Source organism: Zerene cesonia, chromosome 23 (genome assembly GCF_012273895.1).
Source record: "Zerene cesonia ecotype Mississippi chromosome 23, Zerene_cesonia_1.1, whole genome shotgun sequence".
Taxonomy (NCBI): Eukaryota; Metazoa; Arthropoda; class Insecta; order Lepidoptera; family Pieridae; genus Zerene; species Zerene cesonia.
The window spans coordinates 455335-483330 of record NC_052124.1 but is presented as its reverse complement, the minus strand read 5'-3'; the positions used below and the strand labels follow the sequence as shown (position 1 = coordinate 483330).

Genomic DNA, 27996 nt, shown 5'->3' with positions numbered 1-27996 from the left:
ATTATTTGGCATTCGTCACGCGCGAAGCAACAGTTGGATATTATCAACAGGCGGGAGTGCGTGTCGCGACGGATCCCGTCCGGTGTACCCGGGAATTTGTTTTTAAATATTTTTAAATAATTCCGAACAATGAATTATCAAAGCAAAGGCAATAAATATGTGTGTCCGAACGATCGACAACTTTCATTACGTGCTAAGTAAGTATTCTGTGAAAACAAAGTTCAATAAGTTTGTTTTTGTTTTGTTGTTGACATTGGTTCTGATAATCATGCTATCTTATCAGTAGCTTGGGTGTATCATTCATGTTTTATAGTTTAAAAAAATACCGCAGTTTTGGAAGTAGGTACTTACATAGTAGTTGCTTATTTAAAATCAGTACCATACGTAATAACTAATAATTATGAGTTAATAGGGAAATCCAAACGATCATAACGCAAATTAACATTAAATTCTTTTATTAAAAATAACTTGATGATCATTTTATTAGAACTCCTACAACGTTCATTAAAATTTGACAACTATTATTATTTTAGTCCTTTTAATCCTATCTTCCTACTAACCCTATCCTACTAATATTATAAATGCGAAAGTTTGTAAGGATGTGTGTGTGTGTGTGTGTTTGTTGCTCTTTCACGCAAAAACTACTGAACCGATTGCAGTGAAATGAAATTTTGTACGTAGATAGCTGGACAACTGGTATAACATATAGGATACGGACTTACGCTGGTGAAACTGCAGGGCGCAGCTAGTATTTTATAAATTACTGGCTGCACCCGGCAAACGCTGTTCTGCCTTACTCTTATCATTTAGGGGTATGAAAAATAGATGTTGGCCGATTCTCATAGATACCGGATAAGCACAAGGAATTTCATCAAAATCGGTCAAGACGTTTCGGAGGAGTATGGCAACGAAAAAATTAATATATTAGATAGTAACGACCCACTGACTGATATTTATAATTATGCGAATGACCAGGAATAAAAATACAGTCAGTTTGTTATTCAATCACGTGTAGATTTTATAAATGGTATCAAATAGAATTTTATTGAAATGTAGGTATAATTTTTGTGTTATCAACTTTTCATTGAAACAAATTTTTCCTCCCTCTAATACTTTAAGCAAGCTGCATTTACTTAGGTATTCATACTTTTCCAAATATAAAAAAACAATAATCATGCATATGGTAATCGAAAACGCTTAGGCACGAATTGGGCCAGCTCGCACCGGGAAATTACCTCACTACCACAGAAAACCGCGATATAGCTTACTGCTGTATTTCGTTCGGCGTGTGGGGGAGCCGGAGGCCAATATCCTTTCCCAGTCCCTTCATTTATTCCTCCTTTTTTTTTTTTAAGTGGGGAAATCTTGCATAGATACCCACGGCCTCCGGAGATAAGGTTATGTCGGATTCCTACTGACCAAAACCCCATTGTGTTCCGTCGAGCCACTTAAGTGAAGGGGCCACGGGAGTTGGTTAAAATTCATCCGCGACCTCATTCATTCCTCCTGTGAATCCTTTCTTCATCCATCTCGAATTTTAGGTCGGCAATCCATTTGTATAGGTATTAAGTCTGCAATCGACCTTACGCTTCTCAAAATGTTCATGGTAGCGCTAACCATCAGGCGACCCACCAGCTCCATTGCCGACGATGACATAAAAAAATGCAGTAGAACTTATTCAAAACAAATAATATAATTCGCTCAGATATTTTGATATCTTCAATAATCATGTCACCGGAAAGCAGCTCGCATTCAATATTTATCAATGTAACATCCGTAGGTGGTAAGTGGGTGTCATGAAAATTAAAAAACAAAGGTTCGTTGTGTTAATTTGATTTTCTAAAAATAAAAGCAAGGTTGCCAGTTAATATGCAAAGGACCTTGCATCGCGCATCACTATCTCCGGCTTACATCCGCTTCCTATTTGTTTTGTTTTCAGTACTCAATCATCCTTAGTTACCTCTATGGAGTTAATAATACATTCATCTAGAATTTAAAAGTTTTGAATATTTAAACGCCCAGTAGGTGTGTTAAGATGGAACACTTAACAGTTATTTAGTGATTTCACGTAGTTTTCAGTATATGTATACGGTTTTAACGCTTTCGAGACTAATCATGGATTTCCCATTTTTTTGGCATTTATTATTATATTTTCATAGTAGGTACCGATAGTAGTTATAGAATACTGTATTGATGGTTATACTTCGTATTCCCTGAATAAAAAAAGACGTAATTTTTAAAAAAATATATATCTAGGTAGACCTTACAAAAGTATAATAAATTAAAAAGCTCTTGCGTATTAGTAGCAATGTTTTAATTCATTTATCCATTTAAAATAATTTCTTTTTATTGTTGAACACTTGCAAAATGATTTAATGCATTAACTGAGGAACATTATAAATGTCCTATTATTGAATACATAATTGTTTTTTTAGGAACGTTAAATATAATTACGAAAACATTATATTATTCACACGAATTATTAGTTGTTTTCTCGCTTATATCCATATATAGCCTATGTATATAGCCTTCCTCAATAAATGGGTTATCTAACACTAAAATAATTCTCCAAATCGGACCCATAGTCGCTGAGATTAGTGCGTTCAAACAAACAAACAAAGAAACTCTTCAGCTTTATAATATTAGTATATATTAGCTGAGCCTTGCGGTTTTTCATGATCATAAGCTCTTCAGCTCTATATTATAATACTAGCAGTGCCCCGCGGTTTCACCCGCGTAAGTCCGTATCCCGTCGGAATATCGAGCTAAAAAGTTGCCTATATGTTCTTCCAGTTGTCCAGCTGTCTACGTACCAAATTTCATTGCAATCGGTTCAGTGGTCTTTGCGTGAAAGAGCAACAAACACACACATCCTTACAAACTTACGCATTTATAATATTAGTAGGAAAGTAGGATAGCATTATATCTAATACTTATATGTGTGAAATTGTAAATTATTATATATAATAATTATTATTGTGTCAAATATAATAAAAATGTCATCTTTATGTCCTAATGAATTACTTTTTTATTTATTAGGAATCAATAGTCAATTTAATTTATATCTAAAAAATTCAAATGTCCGAACATCCCAGAAAGGTACGAAGGAAAATATAATAAGATATGTTAGTTACAAGGCTCAGTTTAGATTGCATGCCTACATTTTTCCAGGACCGTATTAGATAAACTAAAAGCCTTTCATTATTCGTTAGTTATTTAGACGTAAAATAAATAAACAAGAAACAAAAGCCAACAAATGAAATTGTAATTTAAAACCTTTTGAAGTTAAAACAGTTATACTGGAGAAATTTATAAAAGGTACTCTGAAGCCATTTCATATCGTACTTGGAGCAAACTTCAATGCTACAATGGTGTGTAGACTGTATACGTAAACGGAATCGAGAGACAAATTATCTACACGTGTGAGTGTAAAAGATATAGTCTTAACTAATAGAATTTGCATAAAACGCAGTTAAAAATAAATTCACATATAAATAAGCCTTAACGTCTTAACTATGTATGTATAATAGAAAACATATACCCAATACAACAATTCGCAGAATGAATATCAGATTACATGTTCGATAAAATATCATACAACGTGGACTGTAGGAGGAAGTGAAGTGTGGAGGAATTTTTTGAAGGCGTTTATATTGTATTAGTATAAATCGGGGCATCCGATATCCAATCAAATGAGGATATCTATAATAAATATGTTCATAATAATTTATTTTGTGAGATATCATACTCCTGCCTATCTTTCCGTATGGATATTATAGCTGAAGGATTTCTTAGTTTGATTAGGTATTTGTAAAACAAGCTTACTGGTTCGAAAAGAAATATAAAAAAATATGTTTAAAATTGCATAGTGCAGTTGTCGGGGACAGCTGTAAGTCCGTAACATCACGTACCTGATGACCTTTGGTATAGCATGGGACGCAGGTGAAACCACAGGATGCAAATAGCATGTATAATTTATACATACAATTTAATTTAAAGATCCTACAAACATTCTTTTGGCTGGTTTACGAGATGAAAATTATAATCAAGAACGAAACTAAATGTTTTGATAATTTTCTACAAGGATGAATTCAAATGGATAGACATAACAGAAAATGTTTGAGAATACATAATGGAGTAGGTGGAAGAAATAATTGTGTAATATTACGCAGGTTTATTTTTAGTACAATATTGAATTTGAATATCTGCACTCAACGCTCTAGATATAAAAACACATGTACTTAATAAATAAAAATGAAGTTCGATAAAAATAAATATAGCTATAAAAATTCGTTTGTTGGTAAATCTTAAGTTTTACTAGTATGTAGCGTCCGATCCGAACCGGTGTATCCGATAAATTACCGATATTTATAAAGAGATATTCCTTGGAATGACTTTTTACTTAGATAAAAAATGTGACCACAAAACTTATAATGTAAGCGAGCGAAGCGAGCGTGTCGCGGCAGCGGTTCGTGAGTGCCAGTACCGAATCCTATCTTTATTTGCCGTGCCTTTGAGGACGATCCTAAGATCCTTAACCTTGTGCATCACTATAAGAGTTAGAATAAATAGAATTCCTTACTCGAACATTACTATTTTCGAATAAAGAATTAGTAGAATTCCTTACTCGAACATTACTATTTTCGAATAAAGAATTAGTAGACTTTAACGTAATTTAAGCATTCACGGTATCTACGCTACTAAATGGTATACCCCCTACGCCTGATAACATCGAATAAAAGTACACAGTCATAAAAGAACGCTTTGTTAAAAAATAAAAATATCAATTTCTTACTAATTACTTCGTAGCTGTTGCTCACCGGCAGGTAAAAAAACTAATTACGTAGCCGACCAGGCGATTATTGATTGATACTCGATAATGTGTTTAAAGGGAAGGGGAGATAAAGTAGGGAAATGATGCTATAAATATATCGTAACTTATTTTTAATGAGTTCGTTAACGTAATGTCCAATAATTGAAGGCATCATGGATTATTGGGGAAATTTTAATGCTATACTCGTCATACTCTTTTCTGACACCGAGTAGGTAAATTAGTTTCCAAACCTTATCTTATATTTCCTGATGATCTTTATACCTACTACTACTACTATCAGCTGCCTGTTCAACTCAGACAGTGATGTGAGTAATTCTTTTTGCCCCTGGGCAAAAGGACTGATATGTGAATTTATAATCTATACTAGTATTATATAGCTGCAGAGTTTGAACGCACTTGTCTCAGGAACTACTGGTCCGATTTGAAAAATTGTTTCAGTGCCAGGATTTATATGTGAAAAGTTGGCAAAGGAGCTGGTGGTAAACGCTATCATCGCCCATGAACATTTACACAGGCGTAAAAAGGAAAGGATTGTTGAGGAGATCAAAGGAGAGAACTTATAGGAATGCAGTATCTATTTGTGTAGGTGCGTTTCATACAGCTTTTTTCTATTAAGAAGATATAATCACCTGAAATTATCTGAAAAAAAAAAATGTGATAAACGATTCTACAAACTATATGCATGAATTATATTAAGAGGCTACGAACGATCACAGAGAATATTACTAGTAAAAATGTTAATTAGGATAAATGTAAGAGCATAAAATTATTTTCGATTTTCCATTAAGGAAGACCTTTGATGTACCTTGTCCGAGCGTGTTGTGTTGTACCTGAATACTTGAGGACGGAAAATCTTATAGGCAAGCATCACTAGCATGGGTGTTATATAATATAATTAATAATAGCATTTTCCCAATATATAACTTATATAATCTCTATCAGCATAATTCTGCTTTATGACGAGCTGCTCTCCACAAAAACATGTGTAATTAATTAATTTAACAAATAGAAATACGAAAACGTATTATTGTTGTGTCTCATAGGTAATATGATTTTTATGTTGTTCAGTTTATAAAAATAATAAACAGTAATGACAGTCGAAGAGTTATATGAGAAAATAAAAATTTCATAACATATAATAGTGTTGACGCAAAGATTTTCACCTACCAAAAAGTAAGTTTTCACATAAGATGAAAACGCTAGAATTGTGCAAAGAGAACTTCATTAATTTTTTAAACGTCGGCAAAAAATGTTATTTAATTTCGAAGTGTTTTCTCCTGATATAGCATTTTTTCATATTACTAATCTATTCTTAAGTAGTCATTCACATCTATTTTATAAACAAGTTCAGCAAGCACTTTTCGAACGCGCCATTATATAGATGTACAACAGTTTTAAGTAACACGTGTTTGTTCACAAAATTAGCCCCATTGATATCGCCGAACGAGTGATAAAATATATGTGTAATAATCTATAGACTGGTTTAATATTTTATGTGCCATTGTTATTATTTGGGTTAACAGAGCTTAAATATGACAATTTATTATAGGCTACGTCCTTATTAAAACATGATTAGTAAAACATTTTGTTTTATGTCGTTGTATAGCATATATATCTACTAATTAACTGAAATAATATGTTTATAGAATAACAGTCATTTCCTTAACTATTAGGTACATACTTACTAGTGAAAGCATTGCCTAAGTTAAATAAAAACTAATATAAAATAATATTAAGCATCGCTACGCTTTCCTGCTTAGCTCCGTATGTACTTACAACGTCATAATTCCGAATCCAATTGGATTTTAAGATAGAAAAGGCATAAAGATACGGGTAGCGGCTATTTTTAAAATGAAAATCTTGTTCTTTTAAAGGAACTAGCGAATTAACACAGCGCAGTTTTAAGGTTTCGATATCCAGCGCTATATTGGAACTATTTGCAAATACTAGAACAAAGGAATTTCTAGGAAACTATCATGTTTTTGCTCCTATTGAGTACTTTCCAGGAAATTCGTAGCCAACCAAATGCTTTATGAAGTTTCCAACGAAATCGATTCAATGAAAAGCTTTTGTACATGAATGAAACTTATACCTTTTGTAACGATTTATATCGAAATATTAATATGCATAACGAGAATATATTTGAATAGATATGAAACGCTCATTCAAATTTGTAAACGTTAGTTGAAAACATGTCTAGAAATTATATTCATAACATCATTATAACACCTCGTTTTTTGGGATGATAATGAAAAACTAACTTTATTATTTCGCAGCTTAGATTGAAGTTAAACTATAGAGCACAATAATTGTGAATGAATTACGATTTTATATCATTTTTTTTTATATAAAAATTACTTTTTATATGAAACGCATATTTGTGTAAGTAATCGTAAATGGTACTGTTTGTTATCATTGAATGCCTGAAAATTTATTTGAACAATTACACATACAAAGACATTTAGAGCAAAACATTTCAGGAAGGTTCTAAACGGTAAAGCTTACTTGATCCCTTAGCGTGAAGCGTTGTAAGCGTGTTTCCACTCCTTCAAATCCACCACGTTTGCAATCTAATATTTCTATTGAAATATTTCTTGGAAGTTCCAATAATATTATCTATAGCTATGGATCGATTAGTACCTTTGATTTAACGTGATTTAACACGTTAATCCCAGGAACTATTGTTTCAAATTAAATGATTAGTTTCGTGTTAGAGAACATAATTTTCGAAGAAGGCTATAGAGTGGAGCATAAATTCAAAATGTAGCATGAATATATTATCTCTCTTTTTAAGCAGACAAAGATATGAAACTAGAATTAAAACGAATATATGTATATTGTGTATATCGCATTCAAGTCTATAAAGCAAGGAAAACGCTTACGTTCAACACATCGATTCAATGCCATTATAGCCAATGAATAATATTGTTGGGTAACCTTGGTCCAGGCTTCGCACTGGGTGGAGCGCTGCCCGCAGCGAGCCCCCGCTGACGACCGCGGAACGAGAGGCCATTGCAGCTGTTGTTAAGCGAGCTGAGAAGGTGGAGGAAACCGAGGCTCGAAGGATCGGCCGACTTGTAGCGCGACTTGAAGGTAGGTTTTTGATCGACTTCACACTATCACCTACAAGTCCGTAAATAACATCGGCCACTCGACATTATGCTTACTTACACCATTAAATAACATTGATTGGCATATATTGTCGATATGTTTCTTATGTCAACATCCTAGGTAGGTACTAACGTCAATAGTATTCTAAAATGTGGATGAATAGATAATTGTAATTTAGATTAACAACGAGGCAATTTTTAATTTCAATTTACTACACAATTCCCGACTGAAGGCATAATTTGAAGCTAGTCATTTATTAGTTTTAAAAATTAAAAAAAAATCCAAAAATACTGATATTAACAATTACTTTATGAAGCAAAGGTACTTCATAAAACAATTGCTAACACTGCAAAAATTTACCTTTTTTACCTATGTTTTTGAAATCATTATAGGTAATATTATTTATCAGCATTTCTTGTACAGCCCGGAAGCTTAATTGATATACACACATTGATATTTTACTAGATTCGAGACGCTTATTCAAATTTCTAAACAGTATTAAAGAAGAAAGCGTGTCTGGATAAAGAACTCTGCTTAGGCGTAATATACAGTCGCCCTAATAACGTTAAAACAGACATGAATTTTTTATTTATTTGCTATGTACCACATATTTTATTTCATAAATTTGCGAGCTAACAAGCTACACTATATACTTTCAGATAATATTCTTATTATCTAAAAGTTAAGAGTTATATTTTATTTCAAGTATTTTCTTTTTCAGGATCGCGTTTCGCAGTCTAATAATAGCAATTACCGCTCAAGTTAATCCTTCTTAATTTAAGTAGCTTGTGATTACGTAAACAATTATAATACTACGAAGAAGTCTTTCCATTATATGTAGGTTAATTACTACCTATCTTGTTTAATTTTTCAATAACGATGAATTTTCCTATTATGTTTAATACATAGTTGCGCCAAAATTCAATATTTTAGATAATGGACATTACGTCCATTCACTTGCATTTTTTAATATCAAATATATGTTCATAATGGTAGCCATTTAGTTAAAATGCAGATATTAATAATATATTTTAATTGAGCAGCATATATTTATTTAACTCACATGATACGAAATTCGTAAAATGTATCAGAAAATAGAAATAAAAGTCACTGGAAAAAGAGCTTTTTCTGTTTCGTCTACAATCTCATTTGTTTTTATTTGGCTATACGATAGAGTACTCAATTAACAAACATTGGTTGTTGATTCTAGTCGTTTATATGCAATGTTATGTACGTTAGCCATTTTAATCCAAATACATACCGTAAGCGTATAAATCTACCTTTAAAATACTAAAAGTCTATTCTGCTCGTCTTCTTTTTCCAATTACTTTAATAATCTCATTTTAGTAAAAGTTTTACGAGTAAAACGAGAGTACGTGAACAGACAATCATCTAATTAATTTAAAATCTGATCCCTACAACTACATATTCAGAACTCGCTAACTAGACGAAGTTTCGCGAACGTTGGTTTTCAGCATACATAAGCAAAACATAAAGCTTTTCATATCCTTTTCCTTACTCTTCCCAGTGCTTTCCTATATTCCTATCGCCAATCCTTTCTTAATCCCTTCCCAAAAAGTCGGCTGGATTGCCGACTTTTGGGGAAGGGATTTGTAGAGGCGTAAGGTCTGCAAAGGACCTTATGCCTCTACAAATGTTCATGGGCGGTGGTAGCGCTTACCATCAGGCGTCCCACCAGCTCCATTGCCGACTGTAACATAAAAAAAAAAAAAAAATATACGTAATAAAGTCAAACTTATTTAGAAAATAAAACGAGATTTTAAGCAGATTAACGTGGTGCTCATGCACCAGTTGAGTTAAAGCTTCAAACACTTTTATATAACACAATGTCGCAAATAACACCCGAGTGTTACGGACGAGAAGTTTGTATGAGAACTACAGATCGAGAGAACTTGTATGTATTCCTAAACAAGCTAAATTCAAACATTTGTTCATTCAAGTTTCCCAACATCTCTTGGAAGCACTTTAAACCGTTAAATTAGGTATACAACAATTAGGTAAACCGAGTGGGGAAATAGTTTCAGTGTATCGGATAACTGTACATCTGGTTTTACTGCCTGTTTTCAAGGAAACCCGATATCACTTGACATTGATTTATGGATTCACGGGACTTGAATGATGTAGATTAAAGAAACTTAATGAGAGAACAGATTCAATCGTCAGCAGTTCTAGAGACCATTGAAAACAATTATATATAAATAGCTACGCCCCGCGGTTTTACCCGCGCATGTCCGTATCCCGTAGGAATATCGGGATAAAAAGTTGCCTATATGTCATTCCAGTTGTCCAGCTGTCTACGTACTAAATTTCATTGCAATCGGTTCAGTAGTTTTTGCGTGAAAGAGCAACAAACACACACATATCCTTACAAACTTTCGCATTTAGGACTAGTAGGATTACTAGCATTTGCCCGTGGCTTTGCTGACGCTCGAATTGTAAATAATAATTATTCTCGAATACACACGAAGACACAAAAATAACTTTAAATCTGCCTAGGCGTTTAGGAGGAATTCAGTGTATCATAGTACACGAAATACAAAAAAAAAACACATATATGTATACATTTGCTAACTATCCCTTTATTACTATTAATATCATCTATTTGAAATTTATGTATTGAGATTCAGATAAGCACGTGTGAAATTAAATGATTAAAATAGTAATGCTTTAAATTTTACTGGATACTTCTGAAGTGAATACATTTTAATGTAAATCAAGTAGGATTTATAGAATTTGTTTCGCGTTATAATTACATGTAAATTCCCTTGCAAATAAAAGTAGCGTTTAGAAAGCATTTGAGCTAATATAATATTTGTACTACCATAAATTATCCACCTAGAAGCCCAATAGGGATAAACTACAGAACGGAGATATTGAAATAAGCAAACAACCTAACCACAAATTTTCCTGTACAGGAAAATTGCATGCATAGAGGAATAGAGATAATCGGGAGCTCCGATATCAACAATCAATACTTAAGTGGCTGCCTATATTTATAGATAGATATAAAGAAATATTTAAATACGAATTGAAACTAGGGTTTGATCTTCTAGTCCCATTTTTATTCAGTCTTTCCTAGTTTTGGCCCGTAACTTCGCACGCTTCAAATTAGGAGTAGTTTTATAGATGTATATAAAACTTCAACTTGAATCACTCTATCTATAAGAAATCCCATCAAAATTCGTTGTGTAGTTATAAAGATCCAAGCATACATACATAGAGACTCGCTCTATACTATGTAGTGAATAAATTTTTATTCTATATAATTAATACTCCAACGTAGCTATAAGATTGAAGACTCATGTTGTTTACAAATGCAACATGCGAACTAACTCAGTATTCCTTTATAAGCAAGCCTGATGCATCCGTATTTAATTAACTTTCGTAATTACATCTCGTGTTATCTCCATCCAAGGGAGGTACTTACGCGAGATAGTTTTAAATAAATTAACATAGCTTTTTTCTAATTTTGGATATTGAATAAGGAGCAGGGATGGTAACAAGTTAGAATTAACCATGATTAATTTCGGAATTTCGGATTTTAAGTAGTTTAATTTCATGAATATATAAATAACTTATTGATAAAATGTAAATTATTAAAATTGTTAATTATTAAATATTATAAACTTATATTAAATTATAGAATTTCAATGTCATATGTATGTAGCTGCAATTACATTTTATTGTGTCTAAATTGAACTATTATGTACTGTATCGGGAAGACACAGGCTCCTGAAACACAGCGAAAGCTATATTAGGAGTCTGGGTTTTATGTTCTATGTGATTTATAATTTGTTCAATAAATGATTTTTTATTTATTTTTTTTATTAAGCCTCTAGGTAATGCATGTAGTCCCACTTGACCTTTTGAAGCGACTATCTTTACCTATTATATTTTTCTTTTGTTTCTTCATCTTAAGTTTTTTTATATACTCATAATTATAGGCTTTTCGTACATTCACCAGTCTCATACTAAGCTTTAGTAATGAGACATAACAATTGTTTATTCGCAAATAAAATAAAACAGAACAGAATTTTTTAATTCATTTTAGTTTCAAAAGTCTACATATTTGTTATTATATAAATTCAAAAACAAATCAGCAGTATATATAGTTCTGTACACTTTTTGTCAGAAAGTGCTTCCCTCATTAATTTTGAACTCAGGAACTTGCATATATATTTCCTTAGGGTTAATCCGACCCTGAGAATGAAGCGATACTGATTGTAAGAGGAAGGTCTATACAAATTTGAGCCTCCCGCTTGCTCAAATGTTGGACGTATTTTGTATTGTTGATATTCTATCCTTTATGCCTCTGAGTAATGATGTTGTTGGGAGCTATTACACTCACAATTCATGAAAAAATCGGTCTTATGTAGTTTGAGATTATAAGTATTTTTCTGTGTGTAGACTAGTTTTCATAATTCAATCAATACCATTTGGTAAAAATAAAGGAATGAGAAAGTATTGATATCTATACTTTGCGTCTTTGTCTATAATATAGTATAGTATTATTTTATCTGTGATAAAACGTGAATTAAATCCGTTTACCCCAGATAATTGGATTTTATGTATATTTAGAATGACGGAAGCGTGATGAAAGACATATAGCGTGGTCAAAATTACCTTGGGAATGTGATTTTCGCAATAAAGAGTAGCTTATGTCACTTTCTACCCTTCTAACAATATCCACGACGTAAAAGAAGGAAAAAGAAAACAATTTCGAATTTTTGCTACGGGCAGAAAGCAAGTATAAATTAAAATACAGAAATACGTTCCAAATAAATATAATATTAACATTTACTATCAATTCCTGTTGAGTTTTATGCTTATGGGCATGATTGATGGTTTACAAAATTAACTAACCGATGTCAGGATGCTGTGCACATCGTTAGTTGCTGAAAAAAGGGTTATTGCATTGCAAATTATGTTCTGAAGGTTATATTTATTTGACAGGCTTTCTGCATATCGCGCTTAATTTCATTTTTATATCCAGGTATGCGCCGATCAGCGCAAGGGCCAGCGCCCAGAAGTTGCGTTCTGTGCGGCGAGACCCCACGTCTCCTGGCGCCCCTACGAATCTGCTTCATGTGTAGGAACGCGGCCTGCCCGAAGTGTGTTATCGACACTCCGCCTCATAAGTGAGTATTAGTAAATATCATTATCCTACCTAATATTCCTTATTCCTTACCAATATTATAAACGGGAAGCGTGTTTTTCGTTTGTATTTGTTTCAGGTTGTACCGGACCAATGTTATAGAGATATTATAGTATCTTGTATAATTTTTGTGCCTTAAGATAGTTCAGAAGTTAGAGTCTACTTTTTACCGCGTTGAAACGTCACATTCCGTTGATACTTTCTTTTGATCATACGGGTAACGCCGCAGGTGGGAAGACAATGAGTAATAATCATTTCTTACACTCACACGACACTTCACATCCTCCTAAACTGACCTCTTTCTAAACGCGTAATTTCAAATTCAGTGTGCTCAGAAAGTAATGTATATTTTTTAACCAAACTCAAAATGGACCTCCTACTTTTCTATGTTCTTTGCCCACAGAGACATACATATGTGTAGTTTAGGGAACAGGGACATTTTGCAACTTAATTGTTGGTATGGAACTATAAACGGTGTCGGGTGTGTTTTTTAGTTGTATAGTTTGGATAGGTGGTTCAATTTGTAGAGGTTTAATGATAACTTCAACAAATGCCAACAAATGCCAATACCACCGATCATCAAAAGTTTCCTAGCAACTGGTAATAGTCAGAAAATTACTTAAAAATTCAACTAACCGAGGAATTTCTTAAGTACATATCGTCTTATCTTCTAAAGGCCGAGATATGGTATCTCCGCTTATTGAGTGGTTATGGATTTCCTACAAGGGGACGAAAGTGACTAATTAGTGGAAAATAAAGATTAAGCAAGATTTCCCCACTCAAAAAAGAGTGTGATATGATGATAACGTACAATGTAATCTATACTAATATTATAAAGCTGAAGAGTTTGTTTGTTTGTTTATTTTTTGTTTGTTTGTTTGAACGCACTAATCTCAGAAACTACTGGTCCGATTAGAAAAATTCTTTCGGTGCTAGGTAGCCCATTTATTAAGGCTATAGGCTATATATGTACTATAGATTTCCCTACTTCACTCGATTGTTACCCGGATAAAAACTAGCCTATGATCTTATACAGATTGTAATTTATTTGTCTTCTTTCTAAATTTCATGCACCTCCGGTAAGCTAGTTTTACGTAAAAGAGTCAAGAACATATACATTCGAAAAGTCTTTGAAACTTTCGCATTTATAATATTTAATGGGAATGTGGGAGGTATGAATAAAAGGATTAAAATTGTTGTTTACTTTGAGAGAAATTGTCACATATTGTGATTAATGAGATACGAGTACTTTCCAACCGAACCCACAATGTCAGCTCTGCATATTCTGTCCGTTGATAATAAAAAATTCATAACAAGTTGATGAAGTCAAGCACAAAGTAAAAGTGCCTGAAGGTAATTAATTATCCAAGAGCTTAAGTGTGCAGTTTGCAATATTATGAAAAAAATGATGCATTTTGATTAAAATTATAGCTTTAAAATATACACAGAAAAAACCCTTTTTGTCATTAGAAAGATGCATAATTCCCGAGTAACATAGGCTATATTTTTTTTTTAAAACAGGGTGGAGCCGAGTCAAACTACTTGTACTTTAATAATACACTAACTTTTGCGCACGGCTTTCATATTTCATGATAGACGTTATACGTACATAAACATAAAAAAAAACTTCCTCTTAAATCACTTTACCTTTAAAAAAAATCCATCAAAATCCGTTAAGCAGTTTTTGAGATTTAAGCATACATAGACGTAGAGACAGACAGACAGTGATTGTCCTGACAATACCGTACTAACAATAGAATTAAATTCAGTAATGGGTAAGTATTACGCAATAGAATTTCTGAGATCTAGCTGTTGCCAGCAGCTTTGCCCGCGCGGTCTTAATAAATTTTCATCGTACAAACTGTCGTCCCCTATTTTATCCCTTTGGAAGCAGAAGCAGAAGCCTACTTCATCACATCAATTCCAAATTTCAGCCTGATCCGTCCAGTGGTTCGGGCTGTGCGTTGATAGATCACTATATCAGTCACCTTTGAGTTACATATAGATAGATAATATTGTACAATAAAAATGCATCTACTCAGATCTCCAATATATGCGCGTGAGCAATACATGTGCAATCTGTGCGCTGAAACGCGGGAGATGTGGAAGAAATCCGGCGCTTGGTTCTTCAAGTCCCTTCCTAAGTACATTCTGCCGGAGAGGAAGACGAAATACAACGACACCGAGTTCTCTAGGTCATTGCAGGTGAGAGCAAATTGAATGGAAATTTCTTAATTAGTATTGTTGCAGTAGGTTAAGTGTAGGTACATAAGGTACACATAAAAAAACAGTAGTAAATTTTTCAAAAGAGTATACAAACAGAGTATACAAACAGAGTATACAATAATTTATATCTAGGTTTTAGACGCTTCAAAACAGTACATATAATACTATGCGATTCAACTAACAATAGAAAAAGAGAGTTCCTTTCTGGATCAATTTCGTGTCAACTGTTATTTCAAAAATACATTATATTTTTCTATTACCATAAAGGTTTATTGTGTGTTGTTGTATCTTCTTAACTTACATTAATTATTAATTCACTTCAATGAATATTTGTGACATCGTAAAATGCGCAGAATTGATAATTAAAGTATTTATTTAATAATACATAATAGCAATCAAATACAAAAAACAAATTAAAGTTCATGTAGGTTTTGCATAATTTTACGTTATTTAATTTTTATTTACCGAAATTATTATTTAAACTATATAGCTTAGAGTTTAGAAGTTACAATAAATTCTGACATTTTGTATGACGCTGTAAATTACAACTTTATCCATAAATTTTCCATCTACGGACCTTTTCGCTTTTTGATATGCTAATTGTTTACATCCATATTTTGTACGGACTCGGACGCTTGTACTAAATATTTAATGTTGGAATATATAATTATTACAATTATATAAAGGGAACGTCACCAATTAAAACCTTCTAGTACATATATGGTAATGAAATTTATATCAATTTACTAAGAATACCATGTTATAATTTTATGAAAACGCAGGATATTTCACTAGAGGTGATTGATAAAATTATCCAAAACTCCGTTCAGTTATCTGATTGGACATTTACACATTCGTGCGCATAGCGAGACGAATAACGAACACGCATATAAAATAAAAGTATTTGCTCTTAACCTTAGCATTCGTGTATTCACGGCCCGGATGCCTATACCCTTTCCTTACCCTCCCTATTCCTTTCCTTTATTTCTATCGGCAATCCTTTCTTAATCCTTTCCCAAAAAGTCGACAAATCCCAACTTACTATACTCCTACTAATGTATGGACCGTTATTCGCGATGATATTCGTGTACCAATGTTTCGCCGAGTGAGCGATGAGTAGCGAATGCTGAACACTTATATGTAGATACCACATGACATTTTCTATTCTATGGCCTAGTACTGCATAATAGGCCCATATCCTTTTCTTTACCCTTCCCTACCCTTCTAAAAAGTCGGCAATCCATTTTTAGAGGCGTAAGGTCTGCAATGGACCTTATGCCTCTCTAAATGTTCATGGGCGGTGGAAGGGCTTACAGGCGTCCCACCAGCTCCATTGCAGACTGTGACATAAGAAAAAAAAAATCTTATTCATTTATTCCGCTTTCCTAATTTACGATACCCACGTTTTTCGTACGAACAATTTAAATTCGACCCTCAAAATTGCCAAACTCATCCAGGACAAGGGTCTATCGTTAATCTGTCATGAATTAAAATATAATTAATTTAAGTACATTGTGAATTGATTGTTATGAAATTTGTGTAGATGTTATTTCCTCAAAATTGAAAATATCTTAAAATAATAAAAAGCATGACTTGTTGACCTAATATCCAATGATAGACTTATGATATGAAGCAGGTTATGCTATAAATCGATAAGAACCCTCAGCATCGTTACACAAAGGTGTCCTTTACTAATAATACATCATTATAACGTTTATATACCTACCAGAAGAAACTTGAATGCTCTTTCAATAAATCCCAAGTTATCCAAATGAATACAATAAAGAAAGACTTTTTTCAATTTTTCATGTGGTTTCTTCATTAATAACCACAACAACTAGATTGATACTTCTTTCACCAGTAACGAAATGACCGCACATATTCCTGAAAGCCTATATTTTTTATCTTTATTTATTATTAAAACATAACAAAATATTTCGTCGTGAGCTGATAGCAATTTATATATAAACCAAAACATATCATTCATCATTTCAATCAGTTTCACTTAGTATTGCAAGTATAAATCTATTCATAATGATGATTTAAAAGCGCTTTCCAAAGAAAGAATATAAAATAGGCAGTGATTTATGAAATTTTTAAAGAATAGAAACATTTTCTATTCTTTAAATATTTCTCATTTATAAATATTTTGAATGCTATAAAACTAAATAATAAATGGCTGAATTTTCAATCATTAGTAAATGTCGTCGTCGTGAAAGATATCGTATTAATCAACCATTTCACAAATGAATTATGAAATTAGTCTAATTGCCATTTATATTTTAATGTGTAATACATTTTATGGACGAATTAGTTCTAACCAAGGATTGAAAAATCGGTCCTTATTTTAACAAACAAACCACTTTCAAACAGGAAGCTGGCAATAGCAGCAACGAGGGTAAAACGGACTCGGAGCCCAGTTCGCCGCTAAGCTTACACGCGCCATCTTTCTCCAGACAACCCAGTAATACGGATAGCAGGAAATCTGTCAGCATATCACAGGTGAGTGGCGTTGTATTTAGCTGTGTTATACTTAGTATAGTATTACGTTATCTGTGGTTATACCTATTATATATCTCACGGGAGTTTCTTGTGCTTTAGTGAATTGAATGCCAGGTGGGTAAGAGAACGTGATACGTATTTTAGTGTGAAGGTTTGAGAAAAAATTGGATATTTTTTTGTTTGTCTTATGATAGAAACGTAGGCAGTTTACTTAAAAATGTATAAGCCGATATATACAATAGATAATTACTTTAGTCGTTTACGGTATACTTGGTAGAAAAAAAGGGGGAACTCTTTAATATTTTCGAATTATTTTTTACCATAAAGTCTTCGATTTTATTCAATATCTATATGTTTATTAATATTTGCATTGGTTATTACTCAATTATTGTAGATTTAAGACCCTACGCCAGTGATTCTCAACCACTGTTCCGCGGCACTTTTGTGTACCGCCAAATTTTGCAAATGTATAATAATGTTAATATTATTACACTATATCATTTAAAAAGAAAAAATATTTAAAATAATCCCTTAACAAAAATGTAGTTATTATTGTAGTATATATAACTTTATTTCGTATATTTAAAATTTTTTGTCATAAACTATTTATGCAGTGTGTTGTAGTAAGTAAATATTTTTTATCTTTTTCTTTGTGTGCCGCCAAATTTTGAAATCGTTGAATATGTGCCGTCACAAAAAAAGGTTGAGAATCACTGCCCTATACTTATTGCTCTAATACTGCACTCAATTTCTTTGATATCACCCCATTCTTAGCGAACGTAACTCAATTCATTTTGTAGCACGCTCAGATTCGCTGAGCTGAGTAATATAATGTAAGGATATATAAATTAATATAATTTTCTTTATTATCTATAGGACCTCTTTATATACTCTGTTTTTCAATAGATATCATGGCACGTTAAATTTGTTTCGTTTTAATTAAATATAAATTCAGGTAGAACTTAACATTAAGCGTATTCAAAATGTGTACCTACGTGCTTTGATATAGTTCATTTAATGTTGTTTTTTTTATTTTTGCGATACATTTTACTCTTTCTTTTTCTTTATATGTATATAAATAGAGAGAGAATTAAATTTAGTTTAAAAAACTGGTCAGTTCACTATCTCAAATTATTCAAAAAATACATTTTTCGATCAAGAATGTAATAGTTTGTTCAAATAATAAGCAGCAATAATTTAATTCAGTCGGTTTTGTGAAACAAAAACATTAATTCATCCGCGTAGAAATGGGAATAAACCGCGATGTTATGATAATATTATTTTGCGATACGATGATAAATATTGAACATTTTGGCTGCCATAATAGATTCTTGGAACTCCTTTGACTCTCTCGTAAATATAACTGATACAATTCGAAATATTTTTCTAGCATATTGTTAGAAAAATGTATAGTGAAGACTTAGGCTAACAAATATCATTTTGAAACGGAAAATGCACTCGTTTGAAAATGAAAATAGTGTCGGGATGCCCTTTAATGATATGTAAAATCAAACATGTTTATTGTTAAACACTAGACGCTCGTCCCGGCTTCGCCTGGATATTCCTCTTTTATTCCAAGCGACCATTTAATCGGGATAAACAGCAGCCTATCACCCAAGTCAGCTCATACCCTGTCTGTGTACCAAATTTCATCGAAATCATTTCAGTAGTTTCAGCGGATTGACGGACAAATAACCAAATAAACAAACTGTCACATTTATAATTTAGTGTGATTTTTGGTCCTACGACTTGCTAGTAGTTCACTAGGTATGTTTTTCTCCACAAGGTGCTTTAACAATAATCAACATTTTTGTAACTGATATTTTTTCATTTCATTTCATTTATTTATTTCATACATACATACATTTTTGACATAACTTAATAAAGTAACTGCTACAATAAAAACCTCAACGTTTTTAATTATTTGAAAGACAGCCACTATTGCCAATTTGTTATATGTAATTACTCTTAAGGTAAATAAATTAAGCGATAATGCTTAAATATTAAAGTATAAACCAAAGGAACATCCAAATGCCAGAATCATTTAACGTTCAACGGAACGAGTCCTTGTGATGTCAGTAAAAATAACATTGGATGAACCTTCAGGCCAAGGTTTTTTGTGTAGGCGTAGCTTGTCTCAAATGGTAGTTGCTTTCATTTGATCAGGACTTGAATGGATCAAACAACCTCTGCATCAATTGTGGGTAGTGATTTATTTGCGCAATGTAAAAGTGGTACTAAGTTTTGAAACTGCGAGTCTTTCCAAAAAATCGACATGATTATCTTTGTTTGTTTACGAAAAGTATACTTAGAAGATCGCTTCGCATTAAATAATTTGATTGCTGTGATTAGCAGTCATACAGACTTTTATTTTGCAAGGGCATTACGTCTCTGCAAATGAATTGTCAACTGTAAATCAGAATAAAGTAACAATCGATGATTTGAATAAAGTTAGCTCTGGGAAGGGTAAAGAAATAGGAAATAGGCCTCCAGCTCCATCATTAATCGCACTTACAATCAGTATCACTGCAAATGATGTTATTTGGCTGCAATATTACATGTAGGGTGTTCTGCCTTTCGCGGTGCAAGGTATCCCAATTCGTGCCGAAGCGTGGTCATTTCCTATGTCCAAAAAACAATAATATATATCTGTTGTATTGTTATTTATTAAGGTAAATATTCATTTAAATTTTAGTTATAAGTCGTTAACCTTTTAATAAAAAAATGCTAGAAGCCATAAGGAAATGTACTGGATATTTAATTTTCCGGCTCTTAAGTGATCCCTGACTCAATTCATTAAGGGACCGTTCCCCGTAAAACTCTTTATTCCTTGCGATACGTACTTTGTCTACACTAATATTATAAAGAGGAAAACTTTGTTTGTTTGGTTGTAATGAATAGGCTCAAAAACTACTGGACCGATTTTAAAAATGCTTTCACCATTCGAAAGCTACATTATCCACGAGTAACATAGACTATATATGTACCACGGGCGAAGCCGGGGCGAACAGCTAGTCTTTAATAAAAAAGATAATTATAAGATTTCCTTATATTGTTTCAATTTTAAGTGACTTAAACATAATGTTATGATATTCTTATTGGAATAGACGTTTAGAAAAAATTACCTAGGCCCATATCATTTCAGTATTAATTCAATATTCTGCATTCAGAATTAATTGTCTACTAACTGGAATTCATACAAGTTCCGTCACACACTAACAATATTATTGCGTATGCTGTTTGTTTTACATCAATACCGATGTAGGTCCAAACAATTATTCTAGGCACTAGTCTGGGTCCCATGTATTTACAGTGCTATTTACCTAGGCATTATTGAGTCAATTCAATTCTGTTTCAATTTGGAGAAGGACTTATCAGGTTTCTATAGTTCCATTGTGTGCTACATAGAGCGAAATGAAATATGTTATAGCAAAAGAGTTTGTTTTAATTTAAATGCGCTAATCTCTGGAAGTACTGAGCCGATTTCAAACTCCTAAATAAAATAACTGAGTGCTATAGGCTATATAGTATGTACGACAGGCGACGCCGAGGCGAACCGCAAATAAGTAATTAGGTAAAATATACTAAACATTTCAACGGATTTTAAACGCGATTTATTCATTATATTATTAACCCGACGTTTCGAACACTTTGCAGCGAGCGTGGTCACGGGGAGACTCTGATAATATAATGAATAAATCGCGTTTAAAATCCGTTGAAAAGTTTTTAATTTCTAAATATACTAAACATTTTTGCTATTAGTATATCATTTCTCTTGTTTGATTTTACGCGACTATTATATATTTAGAAATTAAATACATTTTATTAAACGTTTTAAATTCTTAATAATACCATCCCAGATGTTGGAAATCTTCAAACCATCTTCTCTATTGAAATTTAAATACTTAATGAATTAATTGCGTTTAAAATCCGTTAATTTCAAAATAAGAATATTTCTTAACACTAACAAATCAACTGGCACAAACTTGAAATTATCTCTTTGATATTCCACAACTCATTTGATATTTCAAATGTAGTGTATTATACAAACGTTGTAAAAGCGAATAAAGTAAATGTACAGAATTATTATCCTGTCGCGTCGCTACGTCAATGTATGACGCGGTCGTTGTTTAACATATTATAACCTACAATTGTTAAGTTGATATGGTTCTGATATTGGGTATGCGGACTACTTTACGATTTTTGTCAACTGTGATCAATTACTTATGCGAACATCGATTAAGCAAATAAATAATTGGTATTTGATTAAAAGCTCTTGTTAGTTGTTTTAGGCCTTATTTTGATATTCTGTGCTTTAAAACAGTCTTATAACACTTTTATAATTAAAACTTCGATACCGCGATTCCCTCGGCGCGATTGAAGAATAATCATCGTATCACACCTTATTTGTCAAAAGCTGTAAATTTCTCACTATCCCTTTTTGCTATATACAGTAGTTGCCTAATAAAATTGCCTCTAAATTTTCTTTTATTTTTATGATTTTTAATAACCGTCCCATGTTTTGAAGTCGTGAAATATATCAAAGCGGAATCCCTTGGTATTCGCAAACATTCTATCTGAACTCGCTCTTTGAAATTTAAATTACACGTTCCGTTTAACTTTGTAGCAGCTGGCTATTCCAGTGTTTTCCGAACACTTTTCAGCATAACTTTGGCTCACGTAGGTATATTTATAGAATGCTATTGAAGAACTTCTAGGATTGCAATTTTAAATGGCCTATTCAGCTTTGATTTCTCAAGTTTAAAAGTAGCTGAATTTGTATTTTTTATTTAAGCGTCGCATCTGCAGATGAAAGAATAGACCGTGATACATTTAAAAGTTCGTTGAGATTTTGATTTGAATTGTAGCTTATTATATCAAGTACCAACTATTATCAATAAGCATTAATTATGTATCATAGATACTTTAAAGGAAAAATATTAATAAGTACCATTTAAATCTAATTTACAATTAGCGATAGATGTTAAATTTTTGTCATTACTCGTACATTACATCGTTACATTAATCTACTTCATATATACCACTAATAATTAATTATAATTTATTTCTCATATATACACTACAAGTATACATTTTATATACTATCTGTCGCGTGGTCGAGGGAATTTCCCCTGGAAATGAGATGTTTACCGGGGCTAAAAGTGCAAAATTAAAAGACCTGTAACTCTCTAGCCTCGCAACTATATCAAGACAAATCAACCAATCGCTGTTAAAAACGAATGAACGAAAAACAAACATATAAACAAGCGCTTTCGGATTTATTATATTAGTAAGGACATTTAAATATAATCCAACTTCAAAGACCCGATAAAACTCTCATACCTTCAATAACTAGAGAATATTTACATTCTTATTTTCGGAAACGTCTTGAAATTTTCCTTTACACCGTGACATTGAAACGAGGGTTTCGCGCTTTGTTCAGATTGTAAATAAGATGGTACATTGTGGAGATACAAAATATCTTACGTGCTTATTGCGATTGAGTAGGTCCCAAAGAATTTCAAAAGATATTTTAATAACAATAGCCTTTTTCGCTTAGGTTTCTATATATCAAAAGATGTTATAGAATTTCTGTTATTGGTTTCATGATTCTTCTATTTAATTTGCAATTCATGGTCTAGCTATATATGTACGTAACTATAGACCGTGTCCACCAAACTAAGTTCTAATTCAAACGTTGATATTTAGAACTATTCATTATTTGCAACTGTGGTTTTATACTCATTCATACGGCGTGACAATTAAATACTATCAAAAGCAGTTCCTATAAATAAGAGCCAGCAATGCTACTGAACTGTTGGCTCCCCTCAAATTGTCGGTCGAAAAATATTACAAATAAAATGAGATCTACGGACTCTCAAAGTATTTTAATAAAATACTTTATATATAGGATATATTTAAGAAATTGCTCAATAAGTACATGATACTGGAACGGCTAGTACAAATTCATTCCTGTCCAAGAGTATACCTATATAGCCACAGTATACCACAGATAATATAATACTATACTTAACAGTTCTAACGGTCTATGCATTAGATAAATTCACGAAACACGACAATCGTGAGAAGCTTCTACTAGTTTACAATAGTATTAACAATTACGCTAGTCAACACAAATTGCCATCGGAAAAGTAATTTGTGCCGAAAGCAAATTTATTTTGGCGAATCGAAGCATTACAATCTCACTAAATATTCAATTTACTTCGAATGAAACCGTTAAAACCATATTGAAACCCCAGAAGGGTATTATTTTTTCAGCTAAGTCTAAATAGATTTTTCTTATCACTTCTATACTTGAAACAAGTAACAACCAACAAACAATAAACTACTTGAGACCAAGTTATATTGATTTATCAGCGCTTAATTGAGGGTGGCCTGTGAAGGGTACGTGACGTCAATATTGTTGAGATGATAAAATTGCTCTGTCTCTCGCAAGCACAATTTGTATCATCTATTGGATAATTAATTAACTTATTATCTACTCCACACACGCATCTATGTTTCTATGGTTACAGAAATAATATCTATATGGTTCAGTAAATGTTTTGGGTAAAACAAAGCGCGAATGTTGAACCTGATTCTGATCTTCACTTGTAAACTAATTAATGTATTCCCTGAAGGATATATGTAATTTTCAAAGTTTAATCGAATATTTAAAATGTTTGTATGCCTAAAAGCTTATTCGTAATCGTAGGGTGTTTATTGATTTTTTCTTAAAAAAATTTCATGTCGGAATTTAGTTAAAATACTTTATACCCGCGTTACCTTATTAAGATCCATTTTTCTTTCTTTTTAATATTACACTATTCTGTAACTTCATATCAATCAGTATTACACATTAATACGATAGCGATATAATAAAAACAATATGTAGAAATAACACACATTGCCTACACTTGAATTTGGCTTGATTAACAGTAAAAGTTTCCATCGCAGGACAGTCACCACGACTGGAGCGAAACAGAGATGCTTACGCACGGTGTAAGTGGACTCAGCCTGCATAGGACGGACAGTGTTACCCAAAGATCAATGGGTCTAAAACGCACTGGAAGTAAAGGTAGTGCTTACAGTCTCCGAAGTGTCAGAAAGGACTCCAAGCCCACGAACCAAGTGGAAAAGCCACCGGTTATTCCTGACGCGGGTTTTGGGACTTTGGAGATAAAATTAGCCTACGACAATGGGACTTCATCGTTGGCTGTGACGGTTTTACGCGCTAGGGGCCTGATTGGTATGGACATGACAGGTCTGTCTGATCCATTCTGTAGATTGGAAATTTTGCCGATAGGTAAGGATAATGATAATGTTGCTTTTTTGAATCGTAAAATAATTTTACGGGTTTGATAAATGTACTCTATGACTTAGTTTTGCCCATATTGATAACAAGATGCTGAGAAAAAAGGAAGATGTTTATGTTTTTAATGTAGTTGAACATGAACGCGTATATCTAAAATAAAATATTTTCATACATAATTATAAAGAGCATATTTATGAAATTTTCTTTGAAATATACCGTCATATTGCTCAGTTTTGAAAAGTTGAAAATGTTTATTATTATAACTTATTATACATCATACCGGTCCATAGTTTCCCAGAAGGGTCGCCTAACTTCCTGTCATAATAACATTTCCATTAAATTAAATTTCGTTTACAAACACTGCCTCAGGTCACAATCAATCTCAATTCTTTTCAGAAGGGACGTATTCAAATAGATTGCGAACAAAAACAGTGCACAAGACGAAACATCCGGAGTTCAACGAAACTCTACACTTTTTCGGGATCACTGAGTCAGATTTGGGTACGAAATCCCTGGAAATCGTCGTGTTTGATGATGACAGGTAAAATGCAAATAAATTTTATCCATGGACATATATGTAAAGGTATATGACACAGTATGTTATGCCTATGCATCCCAAAAAACATGACAGAATATACGGAAAAAATGTAGATTAAAAAGGCAAAATAAGACTGTTAAATCGCTACCAATATTATAAATGCTTTAACTCTCTCTGTCTGTTTTTAGTTCACGCCTAAACCACTGAACCGATTTGAATGAAATTTGGTACAATAATAGTTAAAGAACCGGAAAAGGACATAGCTGCCCGGGAAGTATGCGGGTAAAACCTTGGTACTGTCTACGCGGGCGAAACTACGAACGGAAACTAGTTTTTCATAAATATTTCCATGGTCGCCCTTTTATAGATCTTTCAAGTATTTTTTCGCAACTTCAATGTTCCAAGTTCAACCCAATCCATGAAGGCGATGACGTAACATAAAGATAAACATAATAACTTTTCTATTTCAATTAGTGAATTTAGTCTTTTCATCCTACTAATATAATAAATGCGAAAGTTTGTAAGAATGTGTGTGTTTGTTGCTCTTTCATGCAAAAATTATTGAAGCGATTGCAATGAAATTTGGTACGTAGACAGCTGGTTAACTGGAATAACATATAGGCAACTTTTCATCCCGATATTCCAACGGGATATGGACTTACGCGGGTGAAACTGCGGGGCGCAGCTAGTGTACTATAATAATTTCTATTTCTCCAGATACGGATGTGACGAAATGGGTTCAGCGACAGTATCTCTCCGCGAATGTATCAAATCGCCAGCTCAGCTGCGTCTTGCTCTCTCTGGAGCGTCTAATACTGAACCAACAGGACCTAGGCTGCTTCTAGCCCTATGCTATAGCACTAAGCGAAGAGCACTGGCTGTCACCGTGTGTAGGGCTGCGGAATTGCCGCCGCAAGATAGCAATGGATACTCGGATCCGTTTGTGAAATTGTACGTATAATATAATATAATAGTATGTATATAAAAATGATTCTTAAAGATATAATATTTTGAAGTAATATCTTCTGCTGGCCAATAATTTGTATGTAGATATCGAGCCTGTAAAATAACTTTGAATGTATTAGTAAAAAGGCCAGTATACTGAACTTTTGAAGCGCATAGAAAAATTTTATATCTTTAAGAGTCATTTTTTCCTCAAAGGAAATATCACAAAAAAAAACAGACCACATATTCAAATTAATACATAATGCTTATAACATGCAATGTTTTAGAATGCTCTCATTTATTTTGTCGATATCAAAAATGAGTATATTATTTAAAATTTTATTCTGTTGATAATTTGTCATTTGCAAAAAAACAATTTTAACCGCTGGTAAAGGCAGAAATTCTTGTCATAAAAGTGTGTAGGAATTGCTTTAACTCCAATCACATATCAGTACATAACTTACCTTTCCCACAGACACCTCGACCCGGATCCATACCATAAAAAGCATAAAACATCAATCAAGTGGCGAAACTTGAATCCCGTTTGGAATGAGGGTTTCTTCTTCGAGACGCGCTTGACAGAACTTTCGCGCCAAAACTTGACATTGACAGTTTGGGATAAAGACTACGGAAAACCGAATGACTTTCTTGGCAGTCTTGTATTGGGTTCGAGCAGTAAAGGGCGGAGGTTAAAACATTGGATGGATTGCATAAAGTTCCCGGACCATCGACATGAACAGTGGCATTCTTTGACTGATACACAACACATTTAAGTATGTACAGATAAAAAAATTAGATGACGACGGTTAGGTAGCTGTGGTAATGGATGAAACAGTACATATTACTTAAATAATTATGTTTATCAGCATATTTAAAATGTATCAACGCTTTTAAATATATATGGGGGTATCATTTTACCTAGTAAATGAAACGAAAGATCTTTATTATATATATTCATATAGATTTACATGCCTAGTATGTATGTAAATATTACTTCTTACTATAAATATGTGGTACTGTATACTCAAAATTTGTCTAAATTTATCTGTGGATTATTGTATTAATAATTATCAATCAAATCAAAAACATTGTTATCAATTTTTTTCTGTTCTTTTATAACGATCATGTTGGTTCCAACCGAATTTGAAGTGTGAATATGCCAAAATAGATTTTATAAAAGCTTACTCTATGAAGCACAAATATTTTTATACAAAATTATGATATATTATATATTTATTGAATATAAATTGTGCCAAATAATGTTAAATTATTTTGTTGCAGTTGATTAAATTAAATGTTTAATGCATGATAAATTTATTAAAGTTAATTCTAAATAAATTATGATTGTT

The 27996-nt window shown here is 32.6% G+C and overlaps 1 protein-coding gene across 2 annotated transcripts; it reads left to right on the top strand.

Annotated features, from left to right (window-relative positions):
• Window positions 1-47: 47 nt before the first annotated feature.
• On the top strand, window positions 48-27906 carry LOC119836232 (double C2-like domain-containing protein beta). 2 transcript variants are annotated; one of them, XM_038361502.1, is made up of 9 exons: window positions 48-197; window positions 7782-7927; window positions 12960-13104; window positions 15164-15326; window positions 17721-17849; window positions 24807-25155; window positions 25561-25705; window positions 26420-26653; window positions 27123-27902. In XM_038361502.1, the coding sequence occupies exons 1-9, from the start codon at window positions 130-132 to the stop codon at window positions 27418-27420; spliced, it is 1677 nt and encodes a 558-aa protein (XP_038217430.1). In that variant the 5' UTR covers window positions 48-129; the 3' UTR covers window positions 27421-27902. The 2 variants fall into 2 exon arrangements, with proteins under 2 accessions (XP_038217430.1, XP_038217431.1); XM_038361503.1 differs by lacking the exon at window positions 7782-7927 and having other exon boundaries at window positions 27123-27906.
• The last annotated feature ends 90 nt before the right edge of the window (window positions 27907-27996 follow it).

Excerpts from the sequence above, each read along its gene's own strand:
- LOC119836232 (XM_038361502.1), top strand. The coding sequence starts at position 130 with ATGAATTATCAAAGCAAAGGCAATAAATATGTGTGTCCGAACGATCGA. Across the intron at positions 17,850-24,806 it reads AATCTGTCAGCATATCACAG|GACAGTCACCACGACTGGAG; the intron begins GTGAGTGGCGTT and ends TTTCCATCGCAG. Across the intron at positions 26,654-27,122 it reads TCGGATCCGTTTGTGAAATT|ACACCTCGACCCGGATCCAT; the intron begins GTACGTATAATA and ends CCTTTCCCACAG.